The 14,105-nt window shown below is 42.3% G+C and overlaps 1 protein-coding gene across 1 annotated transcript in view; it reads right to left on the minus strand.

Annotated features, from left to right (window-relative positions):
* Positions 1–12,188, minus strand: part of myt1b (myelin transcription factor 1b) — a 103,511-nt gene extending 91,323 nt beyond the window's left edge. The window contains exons 1-2 of the mRNA XM_041945116.1: positions 12,061–12,188; positions 11,380–11,495 (exon numbers count right to left, since the gene is read on the minus strand). Coding sequence (XP_041801050.1) covers positions 11,380–11,491 — 112 coding nt within the window. The 5' untranslated portion in view covers positions 11,492–11,495; positions 12,061–12,188. The remainder of the gene's footprint in view (positions 1–11,379; positions 11,496–12,060) is intronic.
* Positions 12,189–14,105: the final 1,917 nt, after the last annotated feature.

Consider the following 14,105-nt stretch of genomic DNA (forward strand, 5'->3'; position numbering starts at 1 on the left):
TCTGTCCGTCCTCTCTCTCTCATGTTGTTTCTGTTGACCACGCTGGCCGCCGTCCTCTCCTCCCCTCCACCGATGGATGACAAACAAGCCCAGGCAATCCCAGAATGCTCTTTGTCATCCCTGCAGCGGAGGACTGGTGTGTTTGGCTATTTACATGCAAATAGAGGCTCACCCACCTCCGTCACACACACACACACACACACACACACACACACACACACACACACACACACACACACACAACTTCCATTGCCCCCTCCCTATTCTCATTCATTTTGTCTGCATTGTGTTCACTTTATTTCAGAAGTGTACTTACTGGTGTGTGTGTGTGTGTGTGTGTGCATGCATGTGTGTAATATGGGGGAAGAGCATGAAGGGGTTCCCCTTAACTGCAGCCACACATTATACTGCTCTGAATAAAGAAACAACCCACAGTCATTGCACTGTAACATATGTCTTATAATACTTAGAGTGGCTTTCGAAATTATTCAGATCCCTGCACTTTTTACACACTGTGTGTAAACATTGTATCAAAGATTTAATTTTAAATGCGTTAAACAGACTTTTCTTGGGAATAAATCCTCTAGACTATAGCCAATAATGGAAAAGCAATCACATATTTGTATTCAGAGTATCCAGAGCTTTCACTCAGAGGTCTACAGTGTTGGGCCAACCCAAAACAGACCTGTGGAAACCTACTCGCAGCCCATGCACATTCTTTTTTTTGCAGCATCCAAAGGATTAAAGGTTATAGATAATGGATGGTTGTTCTTGTGTATAAACAGTTAATAAAAGCTTTGTAACACGCTGTAAGGGTTTGTTTGTGTATATTCATAGGCCACTTCTGTGATTACAGAAACGTTACTCTGTGTTATCACTCATTCATTAGCTGTTAAAACACCTGTCATGGGTGTTTAATAGGGTAAGTTCTAATTGTTAACAAATACATTAATAAACATTTTAAAATATTGTTATATCATCTAACATTTACATGACAGTGTGCTATAAACCATAAACGCTACATAGGGGTGGTTAGAATACATTTTATGGAGACAGTGGAGGAAAAGGGGAATCGGTGTATTCCTCGTGTTCAACACTGGGTGATATTTAAGTTAAAGCAGGCCAGAGAGAGGGGGAAGGTAGAAAGCTGCATTTGTGGAAATCATAAATGATTCACACACAGGTGTTCATTTCTCCTCCAACAGTCCAGCGTTGGCCTCATCGTGTGTGTGCGGGTGTACAGTAAGCGTACAGCCCTGTCACATATATCCCTGAACATCCTCTGGACTGAAGCTACTCATGACTTCTTTGGACTTGTGTGCACTAGCAATGACAGCTTAACTTGCCATGCTACAGTGGCTTAACGAGGGTGTCTATCTCTTGCCAGGCCTCCATAATCGTAGCAGATACGGTTGCTATTGAAAAGCATATCTCATGTTTCCATTTAGATCATCAGCTCCTCAGACAGATGATCACTGTTGTCACCAACACAACTCAGTTAGTAGTTAGAAGCGGTCAACCATTTGAATCACTTTTCTGTTGGCTCACCACAGGGCTATGACCTTTCTTCTTTATTTTTTATTTTATATGGGAATATAAAAATGATCATCTTGTAAGATCTGCTGATAAGTGTTTCTATCTATCTATCTATCTATCTATCTATCTATCTATCATATTCACTTTCTTGCCAAGAGTTAGTTGAGAAGATGTCACTGATACAATCCTGTGTGTTGAATACAGCCAGCAGCCAGTTAGCTTCACTGAGGATGAAGCTGAACTTTGAAACAGGGAGAAACAGCTAACCTGGCACTGCCATAGTCCTTCACACAACATAGTGTTTCCTTGTACACATTAAATGAATGAGGTAGAACATGTTAATTAGTGAGATTAGAGGTGCTGGTAGAAAGCGAATAAGTGTGTTTCCCAAAATGTCAAAAAAACATTGAAATTGCTGAAAAAATGAACACATGTGGACAAAAAAAACAAGAAGGCCAGAGGTTTTTCTTCAGTTTGGACCTCTGCTGCTCCTTGCCTCCTTCTCCTCCTTCCCTCAAACCATTACTGAGGCACAAACACACCATTATGCCAGACAGGCAGACATGATTTCTCTCCCTCATACACACTCAGCACACAGCCCCGCTGCTTCCTCTCCCTGTGAATGAAAGAGGAAGTGCAGAGGAGACTGAAGTGTAAAGAGTCCTCTGTCTCCTCCGTCTCTCTCAGACAGGAGTGACACCACAGCCGACAACAACAACAACAACAACGACAGTGACAAGCGGCGCTGCCGAATTATTCATGAGGGCTGAAGAACGCAACCGCAAAGGAGCTCAGTGTCTACAAAACTCACTCACTCAGCAGCCTGTGTGCTTTCAAAGCTGTGCCGTTCATGAGTTACAACCCCAAACTTACACCCTCCAAGACGAGATTTCCTTCTCAATGGCGCCCACCTGGTCTGAGAAAGGAAGGCAGCAAACTAAAGATTCAAGTATCAAAGTGCCTGTTCTCTAACTTGGTTGAAAAGTTTGCTGTTTGTCACAAGCGGTGCTCTGTTGCAAAACAAGACAACTTTGTGTGACACCTGAGCTCATACAAAGCGTCTGTTAAAACACTATGTGCTGGTGGGACGCGTTCCACATCCATAATGAGGAGATAAACAAACTTTGTCTCAAGTCACTTTTGACTCAGTGAGACTTTGGGAAAGTTCGGAAACATTACTTTTTCCCAGAAACAGCATTTCATAAAGAGGACTGCAACAAAAACACCTATTATCTCTGAAAGACAACTGAGGATCCCTGATCGTAAAACTGCATTTAAATGACTTGTTATTGTTCTAAATACGCTTCAGTGGTGCATTTGTCTGTTGAAGAAAGACTGTGTTTTGCTGACTGGGCCTCAAGAAGCTCCGGCCTCAGTGCAGACAGCAGGTCAGGCTCTTTGTTGCTGCCATGTTGGTTCTTTTTATCTCACTGCAAGTTAATGTGAAACATGGTATAGAAAAGTCACATCGTAAACATCCTTCCACTCAAGCTCCCTTTGATGTAAACTCTCTAATGAAGGTCAATAAAATGCCCAAATAATCTTCAAAAATGATCGTCCTCATTCTATTATTAAAGTGCAAAACCCACCGGAGAAGTCAAGTGAATTACTTGGCCTATGTGACGACCCACTGAACATCATTAAAGGATAGGTTAACGTTTCCTCAACTCTTAAGCTCCATTCAAACAGGATTTATTTCTCTAGGGGGAGCTGGAGTGGATATTACCTGGGCTGGTCAGTGATTTAATCCTGTCCAGAGCCTGTACTGTACGTCTGTGATCTGCAGTAATAACTACAGCCCTGGTCACTGTTGTTCTGTGTACTCACAGGTCCTCCCATAATTCCATTAAATCAAGTTTGGAGAGACACTGCATCTAGGGATGAAAATGTCGGTCAGCTGAATGAAATATCTTTAAAGTTATCGGATAGATTGCTGTGAAAGTTGGTACAGACACCCATGGTCGAGAGAAGTGTTTCTACAGGATGGATTTGCAGTTTGTACAGACATTCATGGTTCCCAGAGGATGAATCCTAGTGACTTTGGTGATCTCCTGACCTTTCCTCTAGTCCTCTAGTGAAGTTGACATTTGTGGTTGTGAGTGAAATGTCTAAAGAACCATGGGATGGATTGCCACTAGATGTAATAAACACATTCATCCCCGCTTCAGATTGAATTGTAATAATTCTGGTCACCCCCTGACCTTTGATCATCAGGTCAGAATTTCACTTTGCTTAATACTTTGGTTTCTGACCAATACCAGTAAAACGAATCATATTCCCGTCAACCTCAGCTGCTCTTTGTGTTTAGTGCTAATCAGCAAATGTTAGCATGCAAACAAATTTAAACTCGGGTGGTGAATAAGATAAACATTATACATAGCTGCTAAACTAGTAAAGTCACCAACCTGCATGATATTTCAAGAGGGAATTTTGTAGCCTACTAAAATGACAGTTACTCCAGAGGATCCACTTGATTTATCAAGCTCAGACTGCTGAAGCCTCATATCAGCTTGGCTGAACTTGGAATACTTTTTTGCCCCCCATCTGTTATATTTGACTCACATTAGGAAGAGATCAGTTACTGGCCGGCATGGGCAGAAGGAATGACCAAAAACAATTGCCATGTACATTTGGGTGTGTGAGTATTGTATTATGATCGACTTGAATAAATATGAACCTAGCCTTTAAGAGTCGGTTGTTCAGTTGTTGGATGGAAGCACTGGGGCTAAGAGGCTGCATATTTCAGTGTCAAGACCCTGCCACGGTACACCATGCTGGTGGCAAGACTCCCCTGAAGCTCCCTGGAGGCCCCATGGGGTTGGATCTGATGAATGTGGGTCACAGGGAGCTCCCTCTGTATCCGTATCTGTATCTGTGTGTGTGAGTGTGTGTGTGTGTGTGTGTGTGTGTGTGTGTGTGTGTGTGTGTTTGAGACAGTCCACACTCAGACAGCCTTTGGGGTAATAATGAGAAATGGACCTACTTCTCAAAGCAGGCAGTGGAGCTTAAAGAGGACACATAGAAACACATGAAACGTGAACGTCCGACCACACACGTGCATGAAACAGGCAGTCGCACAAACACATACACACAAGCACATGTGTAATAATATATGAAGGCGAGAAAAAAGAAAACAGAATCAGAATTTTCAAATAACAAAATGATTTACATTTTGGGAAAGGAGGCTGTTCCACATCACAGGTCACGCAGCAAACACAAAAACACAGCATATCTACGGTGCATGTTGTGTAACAGGAACAGTGCCCTGCTGAGCTGCTTGCAGCGCACTTCCACCATGTTTGCTGCTACTACCATCCTGCCTCTGGTATCCCAGTGACTGAGCCATGAATACTGCATTGCTTTCCTGAAAGCACAGGGCCCTGTGGAACTGGCAGACAAAGTGTGCGGGTTCCTCTGCAGGTCACTGTGCCACAGTGTCTCCGCTCTATATTTACTCTACATGAACCTGACTGTGAGTTTGTATGTATATGTGTGTGTGGGGGGGGTGCGGCTGAATGGGTGGGCCTGTATCAGTAGGAGAGGGTGAAAAAGTGTTTGTGTTTATGCAGGAAGGTGATGTTTGTGTGCATGAGTGCGTGCATATTTATGTGAGAATATGGGAGTGTGTGTGTGCACATGAAGGTGAATGTGTACCTATGCACGCATGTACATATAGGTGTGTTTATGATTGTTTTATGAACCTGGGGATTGAAGTGTGTGTGTGTGTGTGTGTGTGTGTGTGTGTGTGTGTGTGTGTGTGTGTGTAGTGGAGATATAATACTCTTTTCCTGGTAATGTCACATGTTTGCCTGCATGGACCAATGCTCAGACTGCATGGAGAATGTATTCAGTGTACCAGAAGAATCATGATGTCTCACACTGGGCAGGGGTGGGGGAAGGGTGTGTGTGTGTGTGTGTGTGTGTGTGTGCGTGTGCATACATGTGAGAGAGACAAAGATGGCCAAACACTAGCTACAGACAATATGTGCGCCACATTTCCCATTTCCATGTTGTTAGGGGGGGCTGCAGCTCTTTCAGTGATAATAGCGGGGAATGCAGACAATGGTGAAGGTGATTCAATAAACAACCCAGATGCTTCATTCTGAAACAGAAAACACACAAGATACATGTACACACACACACACACACACACACACACACACACACACACACACACACACCTACACACAATATAGGTGCACAATGAAAACCTCCTTTGCAGAACTTGACATATGGCGCGAACAATTTCCCTCCCAATTTCAGATCCAACTCCCTCAGACGTCCTCGCACACCGGCAAATTGCCACACCACCCCCCTCATCCCTCCCTCCTCCCCCTGCTCCTCTTTCCTCATCTCCCCATCTCTTCATCCCTCCCTCCCAATTCACTCCTCTTTCTGAAAGTCATCTGCTCGCTAAGCAGTAAGCAACATCGCGGCCCGCTCGCAGAAATGAGAGTATACAAATGATTTGTGGCACAGGCGTCCCACTGGCGCCAGCCTAGATGGCTGTGAGGGGGAGGAGGGGGCGTCCAGGGTGGGGGGATAATGTCACTTTCACCTTGTGTTTCTCTAGCAGGCCCATGATGATCATTTTTCCCCATTTTCATCACAAATTTGTTTCGGCCAAGGGCTGGCGAGGGAAGGCAGAGACCAAGAGAGCATAAGGAAGAGATGGTGGGTGAGAGCAAGTCCCCTATCCTTTGCTGAGTGAAAGCAGAGAGAGAGAGAGAGAGAGAAAGGGGGGTAAACAAGAGAGAAAGGGGAGGAGGGTATATATAAGAGGGGATGGAGCAAAGAGGAGAGAGGTGGGGGGGCGCATCTGCACAGTGACCTTTTTCTGATCCAATCTCACTGATGAATCCTAATGAAGGATTTAATAAAATCACAGTTTACAATCTGTCTCTGCATCAAAGCGTGCAATCCAATTCAAAACACAGGCCTATCTACATTTCCAATATTGTTGCAAACCCATCAACCCCACCAAGCCCTTCCCTGAAAAATAAGTGAGCACATGTTTGTGTGTGTGTGTGTGTGAGAAACGGCGAGAGAGAAATTGGCCAGGTTGGAGGGTGAGCGGCTGGCACATTTGTTCCAGCTGTAGCCTAATGTCACAACTCGTCATATTCATTTGGCCTTATAATGAGGCTAAAGTCAACAAGGTGCAGCATACATGAGGAGAATTGCTGTTGCGGCTCACAGCTAAACAAACAGAGAAAAGCAGACAAGAGAGTAAAAGACACAAAGGACATGATATTGAGAGAGAGCACAACATGGGAAATCATTTCAAACTTGATCATGTACAGGCCTGCTTTCAGTTCACACTCACACACACACACACACTTTTCATACACATCAAGATTGCTGACATTTGCCTGAAATCAAAAGGGTACACCTGTTACCTGTCAGTAAGCTCTGAGTCTGCAGAGTAAACAAGACAGATAGACAGATCAATACAAGCGTTTGAATGTCTGTAAGTTGATGCAGTGAAGTGAAGAAGAGAGGGCCGGCTGCTGTGAAGCAAAAATGAAAAAAACTGTGGCCTCCAAACCTGGAAAACTCAGTAAGTACTTTGCAATAGTGACACCTGCTGGTGAGAAGTTATAATACCAATACTCCATCAGAGACTTCAGGTGGGACCACACTACAGAACCAAACTAACAATCTCACCAGACATGTAAAAATAATCACAATTTAACTTATTTTAAATAGCTTTTAACATTTCCTTGTGAGACAAAGTCATAAACTTGTCTATTTTCATCTGATTATACACTAATGAAAACATAATTATGAATATTGTGTTCCACTTCTGCCAATAATCTGAAACGTCAATAGGCTAGAAAAGACATAAAGATAAAACTGCGTCCATTAAAGCAGGGCCTACAACAATACCAGCAAAAACTAGAAAGCTAACACAGTCCAATTATGTCTTAAAAGATGCACTTTGCTAGCTTGAGTTTGTCAGAAAAAGAAGAAGAATAACAACAACAACAACAACACACAAGAAAGACAACCAGAAAACAAAAACCTATGCATAATGATGACACATAAACTTCTTCTATTGAATAGGATTGTACCAAGCTGGACTGCCCTCACTGAAGGAGAAATCCTTTGGTTGAAGAATGTGGCTTTAAACCCCTCGTGCTATCATCGGCCCAGTACTGTCAGCTCTAAGCTACTGTTCAGTTAACTTTAGAAATACTCTTTTTTAAAAGTTCTGAATTAGCCATACAGGCCCTGTCTTACATGGGAAACTAAACCTGCACCAGAACCTAAACTAAACCTGCACAAGAGCTAAAATTACTAAAGAGTACAAGGCTTCACTGTTACATATGAGTGATCCCTACAGTCAAACTGTTTTTCCATTTGTCCCCAACAGGAAAAGTTGAGGCTCCTGTGGATGCTTGGGAACATAAAAACATTGTTTCTTTGGATGAAGAGGAACTCACAACACCACCCTGCTGCCCCAACCAGTGTCCTTGCTACATCTGCATCTGTGTTAATGAATAACATAACTCCATCTGCACTGTATGAAAAATAGGATCACAGCCACACTACCAATACCAAGGTATAGATCAGTGGCATCTCTGAGGAATAGATGCATTGATTGGATATGAGATCTAATGTCTGACTGCTGCCTGAATCTGAGCAGCTGTAATTTCTCTCTGATTAGACTTCAGATTGCAATTACTTTCTGTATCGACAACACATGTTAATGAGACTGTTTGTGCCAGAATCCCAATCTACATGAGCTGCACTGTGAGCATGTATGGTTGAATATGGATGTTTAGGTGTAAGGTATGTGCTGAATATTTACTAATTCTGTGTGTGTGTATTGTATGTGTGTGTGTGTGTGTGTGTGTGTGTGTGTGTCTCCAAAAGGCTCGAGTTGATCAGTGTAGAGCGACAGCTGTGCTACAAATCAGAGCCCATTTACTGGTGACAGAGTCATTAAAGGCTGCTCATCTCATAAAACACAATGCACATGGTCAAATACCATTCACTCCATTCACGCTCATAACTCAGTCTACTGGGCACACGTGCACAACCACACACACTACAACACACAGAGGCAGATGCACACACACACTCACAGATGCACATACGAACGCGCAATCTCTCGCAAAGCTAAACCGAGTGTGTCAATTGGAATGAGTGGAGAGGGCGGTTTACTCTATGTGTGTGTGAGTGTGTGTGTGTGTGTTGTTTTTGAATCCATAATAAGTGGAGTGATAACGACACAGAGGTAAAGATGGATATTTGCTAAAAGCACAGCAGCAGTAAACACTGTCACACTTTGTCGAAGGGTTGTTTTACGATAAGTGCACAGCACAAAACACATAGTATATCCTCTCTTCTTCTTCTATCCTTCAGGAGAGCACAAATACACAAAGTGTACAAAACAGATCTAGATTCATGCAAACCTTCTGCATGGATAAAATACACATGCATAAACTCTTGGTTTTCCCTTTCATACACACCCCTCTGCTACACTTCTTCACATCCACACTATGATTTCTCCTGCCACTTCCTCAGCCTCTCTCCCTTATTGCACAGACTTCATCTATGAAAACATCATAGAGTTGAAGCAATGCTGAAAAATGTAATATAATGTATAGGTGAAGGAGCACAATCCCTATTAAGTAATTTCCACCTAAAAATAAATATATTTCTACCACTGCTTGATACAGAATTGATGAACTGCTTACTATATGATCACTTCTACAATGGCAACTGAACCTTCTTGAAGACAAAGGACAAAAAATGTTTTCATTTAGTTTTTTCTTGTCTAACACTGAGCAGCACCTGGTGTTGAAGGAGAGTGTGGGTCAGCCTCCCCCTTCACAGATTTATACACTGCATTAGAAAGTGCTATCTGAGGATTAATGTGCCATAGGCAGGCACTGGGGTGTAAAATGCCGCTAACCTCAATCTGATCTGGGGTCAGCTGCTAGACACTCAGAAGGTCATCAGCCATGTGTGAGCTTGCAGTAACACCTGGGTGGAGTCGGTGCAGCGGTACCGTATGGAGAGAAAGTTGTGTCGGTAGTCGTGACAAATGATCATGAGCCACACATGAAAATAAAGTTTAAAAGTGTGTACAAATGTTATTTTTCTAGTCACAAATATGTGCTCATGTCCAAAATAAAAAACGGCCAACCTGAATAAATGCAAAACAATTTGACAAAGAAACACAGTCCAATGTCAGCATGTTACACATTACACACATTCTCAACTTCAGGTTCATTTACTTACTCATAACATTCACTTTTGAAATGCTTCTGATATGAACGTACATTTACAGATGGTCCAGTCAGTGTGCACAGATCACCTGACACACGTGTGTGACAAGTTTGAACCCAAACTCATATTGCCTTTGGGCCCTGGTGGAAAATAGGACGTGTGGCCATTTATTAATGTGGAATTCCCATGTGGGAAAGTATACTTTCCTCAAAAAAACAAAAAAACAAAACATAGAGTAGTTCATGAACATTAATCACATATAACACCATAATTTATTCACAAATAGAATGGAATGAAATTTTGCTGCAAAATCAATTCATTTCAATGGAATTGTTGCAACTAATAGATTCAGTTGCAGGAGGGGGGTAAATCCACACCAATTTTTTACATTTGACATAAGAATGTGCTCTGTTGACCGTTAGCGAGCTGTCTTGTGACAGGGGTGATTTATGGGGGAACAGAGAGCCGGAGGCTCCAAAATGGAGGAAGGTTTTAGCTTATTAGTCGCACCATCCGCTTTTATTTAACCCTCCTCTGTCAGGGGATAAACCGCTCCACAACAGAAGCATGGTTGAAGAAACGAGAGCTGATGCATGTTAAATAAACCATATGGACTGTCTCTCCCTTCTGGAAGTCTGAATAAAATGATGTACTATCCTGCCAGGGGGGAGTAAACAGCCCAGTGCAGAGAGAGTGGAAGGAAGCGCAGTGAGCTTATGTGACCGACAGAAACTGTATGCAGTCCAATGCCGTGAGGAATGCACAGACTTGTACATCAGGGAAACTAAACAACCATTAAACAAACACATGGCTCAGCACAGGAGGGCCACCTCCTCAGGTCAACACTCAGCCGCTTACCTCCACCTGAAATATAAGGGGCATCAATCGAGGACAACATATTGTGGACATGGAGGACAGATGGTTTGAAAGTGGACTAAGGGAGGCTATCTATGTAGAAAATAGAGAAACCATCCCTCAACCGAGGAGGAGGTCTATGACACCACTTATCCCACCTACAATATTATCCTGTCATCCCTCCCCACGAGATTGAACAACTATTCACAGTTAGCCTCATGTGACAACTCCAACGAATGTTGTTTACAGTTGGCCTCAGGCGACTCCACGACTCTGACGACTGCCGTTACAGGCGGTACAAATGACCTCGATAACCCCACCGAGGTTAAACACATGGGACTCCCCACCAGCCAGTCAGGACTGAAGGAGCCCCATGGGTGAGGTGACACATTTTAAAGTTTCTATAACCAAGCCCAGCTGGCATTGACTCAACCCTCCTTGGATAACCATGACCTGGAGAACTGAGAGGCTTCACAGATACAAATACTGAATGCATACAACAGTGAAGTACTGCAAGAAAAGTAGAAAAAAGTAGATATAGTGTTCTGTCACTAAAGCTCATATCACTTTACAACTAATTAGTAGGGGTCTCTACAAGTGCCAGAAGACTCATGTGGGAATCATTGTAATACAGCATTGTAGAAAGGTCAAAAATAAGAAGGGAGGAGAGTAAACCTTGTATAATTGCATGTAATTACAAACACACACACACACAGAGACTTCTTCACAGTAAGGCATTTGTCTTACCTTTTTCTGAGAATTCACAATCCTTCATGGCCTGGTCACAGTCGGAGCATGTGAGCACAGCAGTTGAAGACCTGTTGACCTTGAGATGAAGAGTTCGGCTGTACATCACCATGTGCCTGAAGATGAAACTCCAAAACATCAGGGTTTCTTCTATTGTCTGCCATAGTGTATCATTTCCATATTCAAATTAGCCCTCAGCGTGGTAAAAAAGCTTTTGTTTTCTTTTATTCACACCATTGAAACAATGACTAATGGACTTGAACAAACTAATAATGCAAAAAGTATAAAAATTAAGTTTTATCTGCAACACTTTACTTTAGGTTCCCTTATTTAGCATGTCTACAAAGCATCTAAAAAGGTATAAATGGTGTGTAACGTACAATAATGTTGTTGTTAGCAGATATGAGTGTTTATCAATGCATTTGTCAGCTACTATAAGTCCTCCTGAAGGCACCTGGGCTGATGTAGAAACAGATGATGAATGACAATATATGGTAAAAGTTATAAACTGGTATGTCTTCATAGGTGAAGTTACAATTGTTGATAAGCATTGTTCATAAACATGTAAAATGCCCTTATATCTGTTTAGAACTACGTTATATATGTGTTATGAATAATGTATTTATATGGCACTTATAAAAAAGTGCTTCTGAATTTACATAAGAAGAAGAAAAAACTTACCTGACAAACGTTTTGAATAAAGTCCCACTTAAAAGTTAGAATCTGACAATAAAACTTGTCAAAAAGTTCACTGCAACGTTTCTTCAAGTACTTAAAAGCTCAAATCCCCCCAAAGTTCTCTAAACTTGGACAACAACTGCAGAGCTGAACAGCCGCCACAATGACAGGACAACAAAAGAGAAAAGTTCCTCTTTTCTTAAAGAATGCTGTCGGAGTAGTTCTGTTGCCACTTCAACTTTCAGGAAGAGAACGAGCCACAATGCTTTCCTTTCAGGGGTGAGAGGGAGAGCAAAACAAGGGGGTCACACAGACCAAATGTAGCTGGGGGCTTAAACTCCACCGAGCATGTGCCATGAAAAAGGACATTATCGTTGTTATTTATAGCATCAACATGATCTTTTTAGGGTTTCAAATAAAAATCATATTTGCACTTGCAGCAGAGCCTTAGTTTATACTTAGAGAAGAAACCTCTCCATTCTAAAAGACTTCAGATGAGTAGTCATGGCGTCTGCCAGGAGGAAGATTTAAGTAAATGCAGAGTGTCATTTAGCAAACTGTGTGCCCCAGGCAAGTTCAGCGGTCCCACACACAGTTCCCCATTGTCCTGCCTTGTGACTCTATTAGTGTATCTCCTCTCAGCCCACTGCTTTCACACCACTGAGCTGGCCACACCAAAAGCAACACAGTGGCAAAAAGTCACAAGACCCACTGGAGGCAAGGATGAAAATCTAAAAAAAAAAAAAAAGTCATTACAAATGGATAATCCCAGGAAATGTGTGAGTGGGGCTATTCTCCACTCACACTGACTTAAGATCCACAACACACATTTGTTCCCAGCCCGTAAAAATACTACAGTCGTACAGCAAGTAACCCAAATATAAACTCTCACCTGGATCTCGTCGGTTGAAGTTCGTTGGACACTGGTACAGGTGAAGACAGGTGGGGAGCTGCAGTGATTTCCCTAAACAAACAGATACAGGAGAGCACCTGCAATTCAAATGCAGGCCAGCATGTAAAATGAAACTCAGTCATGTTTCCAAAACCTCAATTTGCCTGCGTTTGAATAGAGCAAAGGAATGTCAGACTGCTCTGTGTAAGTCACTGAGGATGACTCATGAGGAACAATGACAATGATGAAAATAAAATGACTTAGTTCATCAAATGATGAGCCATGATTTCATTTTAGAGTCTACGAATCATTGAGCCAAAACATGGCCTTCTGTGTTGTCAGCTGTCTGTTGTTGGTGTGTAGTAAGCAGCATAAACAGAGAACTCACTAGTCAAACATTTACAGTAAACAGGCAGCGGTGCATCTAGTTTCACTTTAACCAGGGCTCTCTCATGGTGGGGGGAAATTCCTGCCCTCATGTGGACAGAGGATGTAGATGCAGCATCTGAGGAAAAAGGGAAGTATAAGCAGCAAGCCAGATGCAGGGGTCAAGATGCAGAGGAAGTCCTTAGATTTGTGTGCTGGTTTGTAGTTTGTATAGCTGCGGAACAGCTACTGAAGAGCTTACAGAGCACGGTCAGGCAGTACTGCACTGGTGTACAATTTCAGACTTCTTTATGTATGTCCTTTTCCTTAACTCATTAACTCATTAGTCTGGTGGGCATCTGGATTTCTGGACTTAATGCAATACACCACTGGACCTTTTTCACCTCTAGGGGCATGGGTTGTGGGGTTTTTTTCACGCGTACCCTCCAGTATGGTCAAAGGTCAGCTAGCTAAGAGTGGCCATCATACTGTAAGTGACCTACTGTAAACACCGTCTGTATTTATCAGGCCAAATTAGTTTTTCTTTACAATTTACAAAATTTGTGATGCAAAATAATTACTTTGGAGGCACAATTTATAGTTTTCACAATCAGTAGGGCTGAAGCTAACAATTATTTGTAATTTGTCAACTATTTTCTGGATTAATTGTTTGAAACAAAATGTTAGAAATCTTCAAATTCAGTTTACCATTATATAAGACAAATGAAGAAAATCCACCCAGTTGATGTGACTGTTTTTTTCCCATGTTTGCTTGAAGAATTGGTCAAAT

This window comes from Chelmon rostratus, chromosome 10 (assembly GCF_017976325.1).
Source record: "Chelmon rostratus isolate fCheRos1 chromosome 10, fCheRos1.pri, whole genome shotgun sequence".
Taxonomy (NCBI): domain Eukaryota; kingdom Metazoa; phylum Chordata; class Actinopteri; order Chaetodontiformes; family Chaetodontidae; genus Chelmon; species Chelmon rostratus.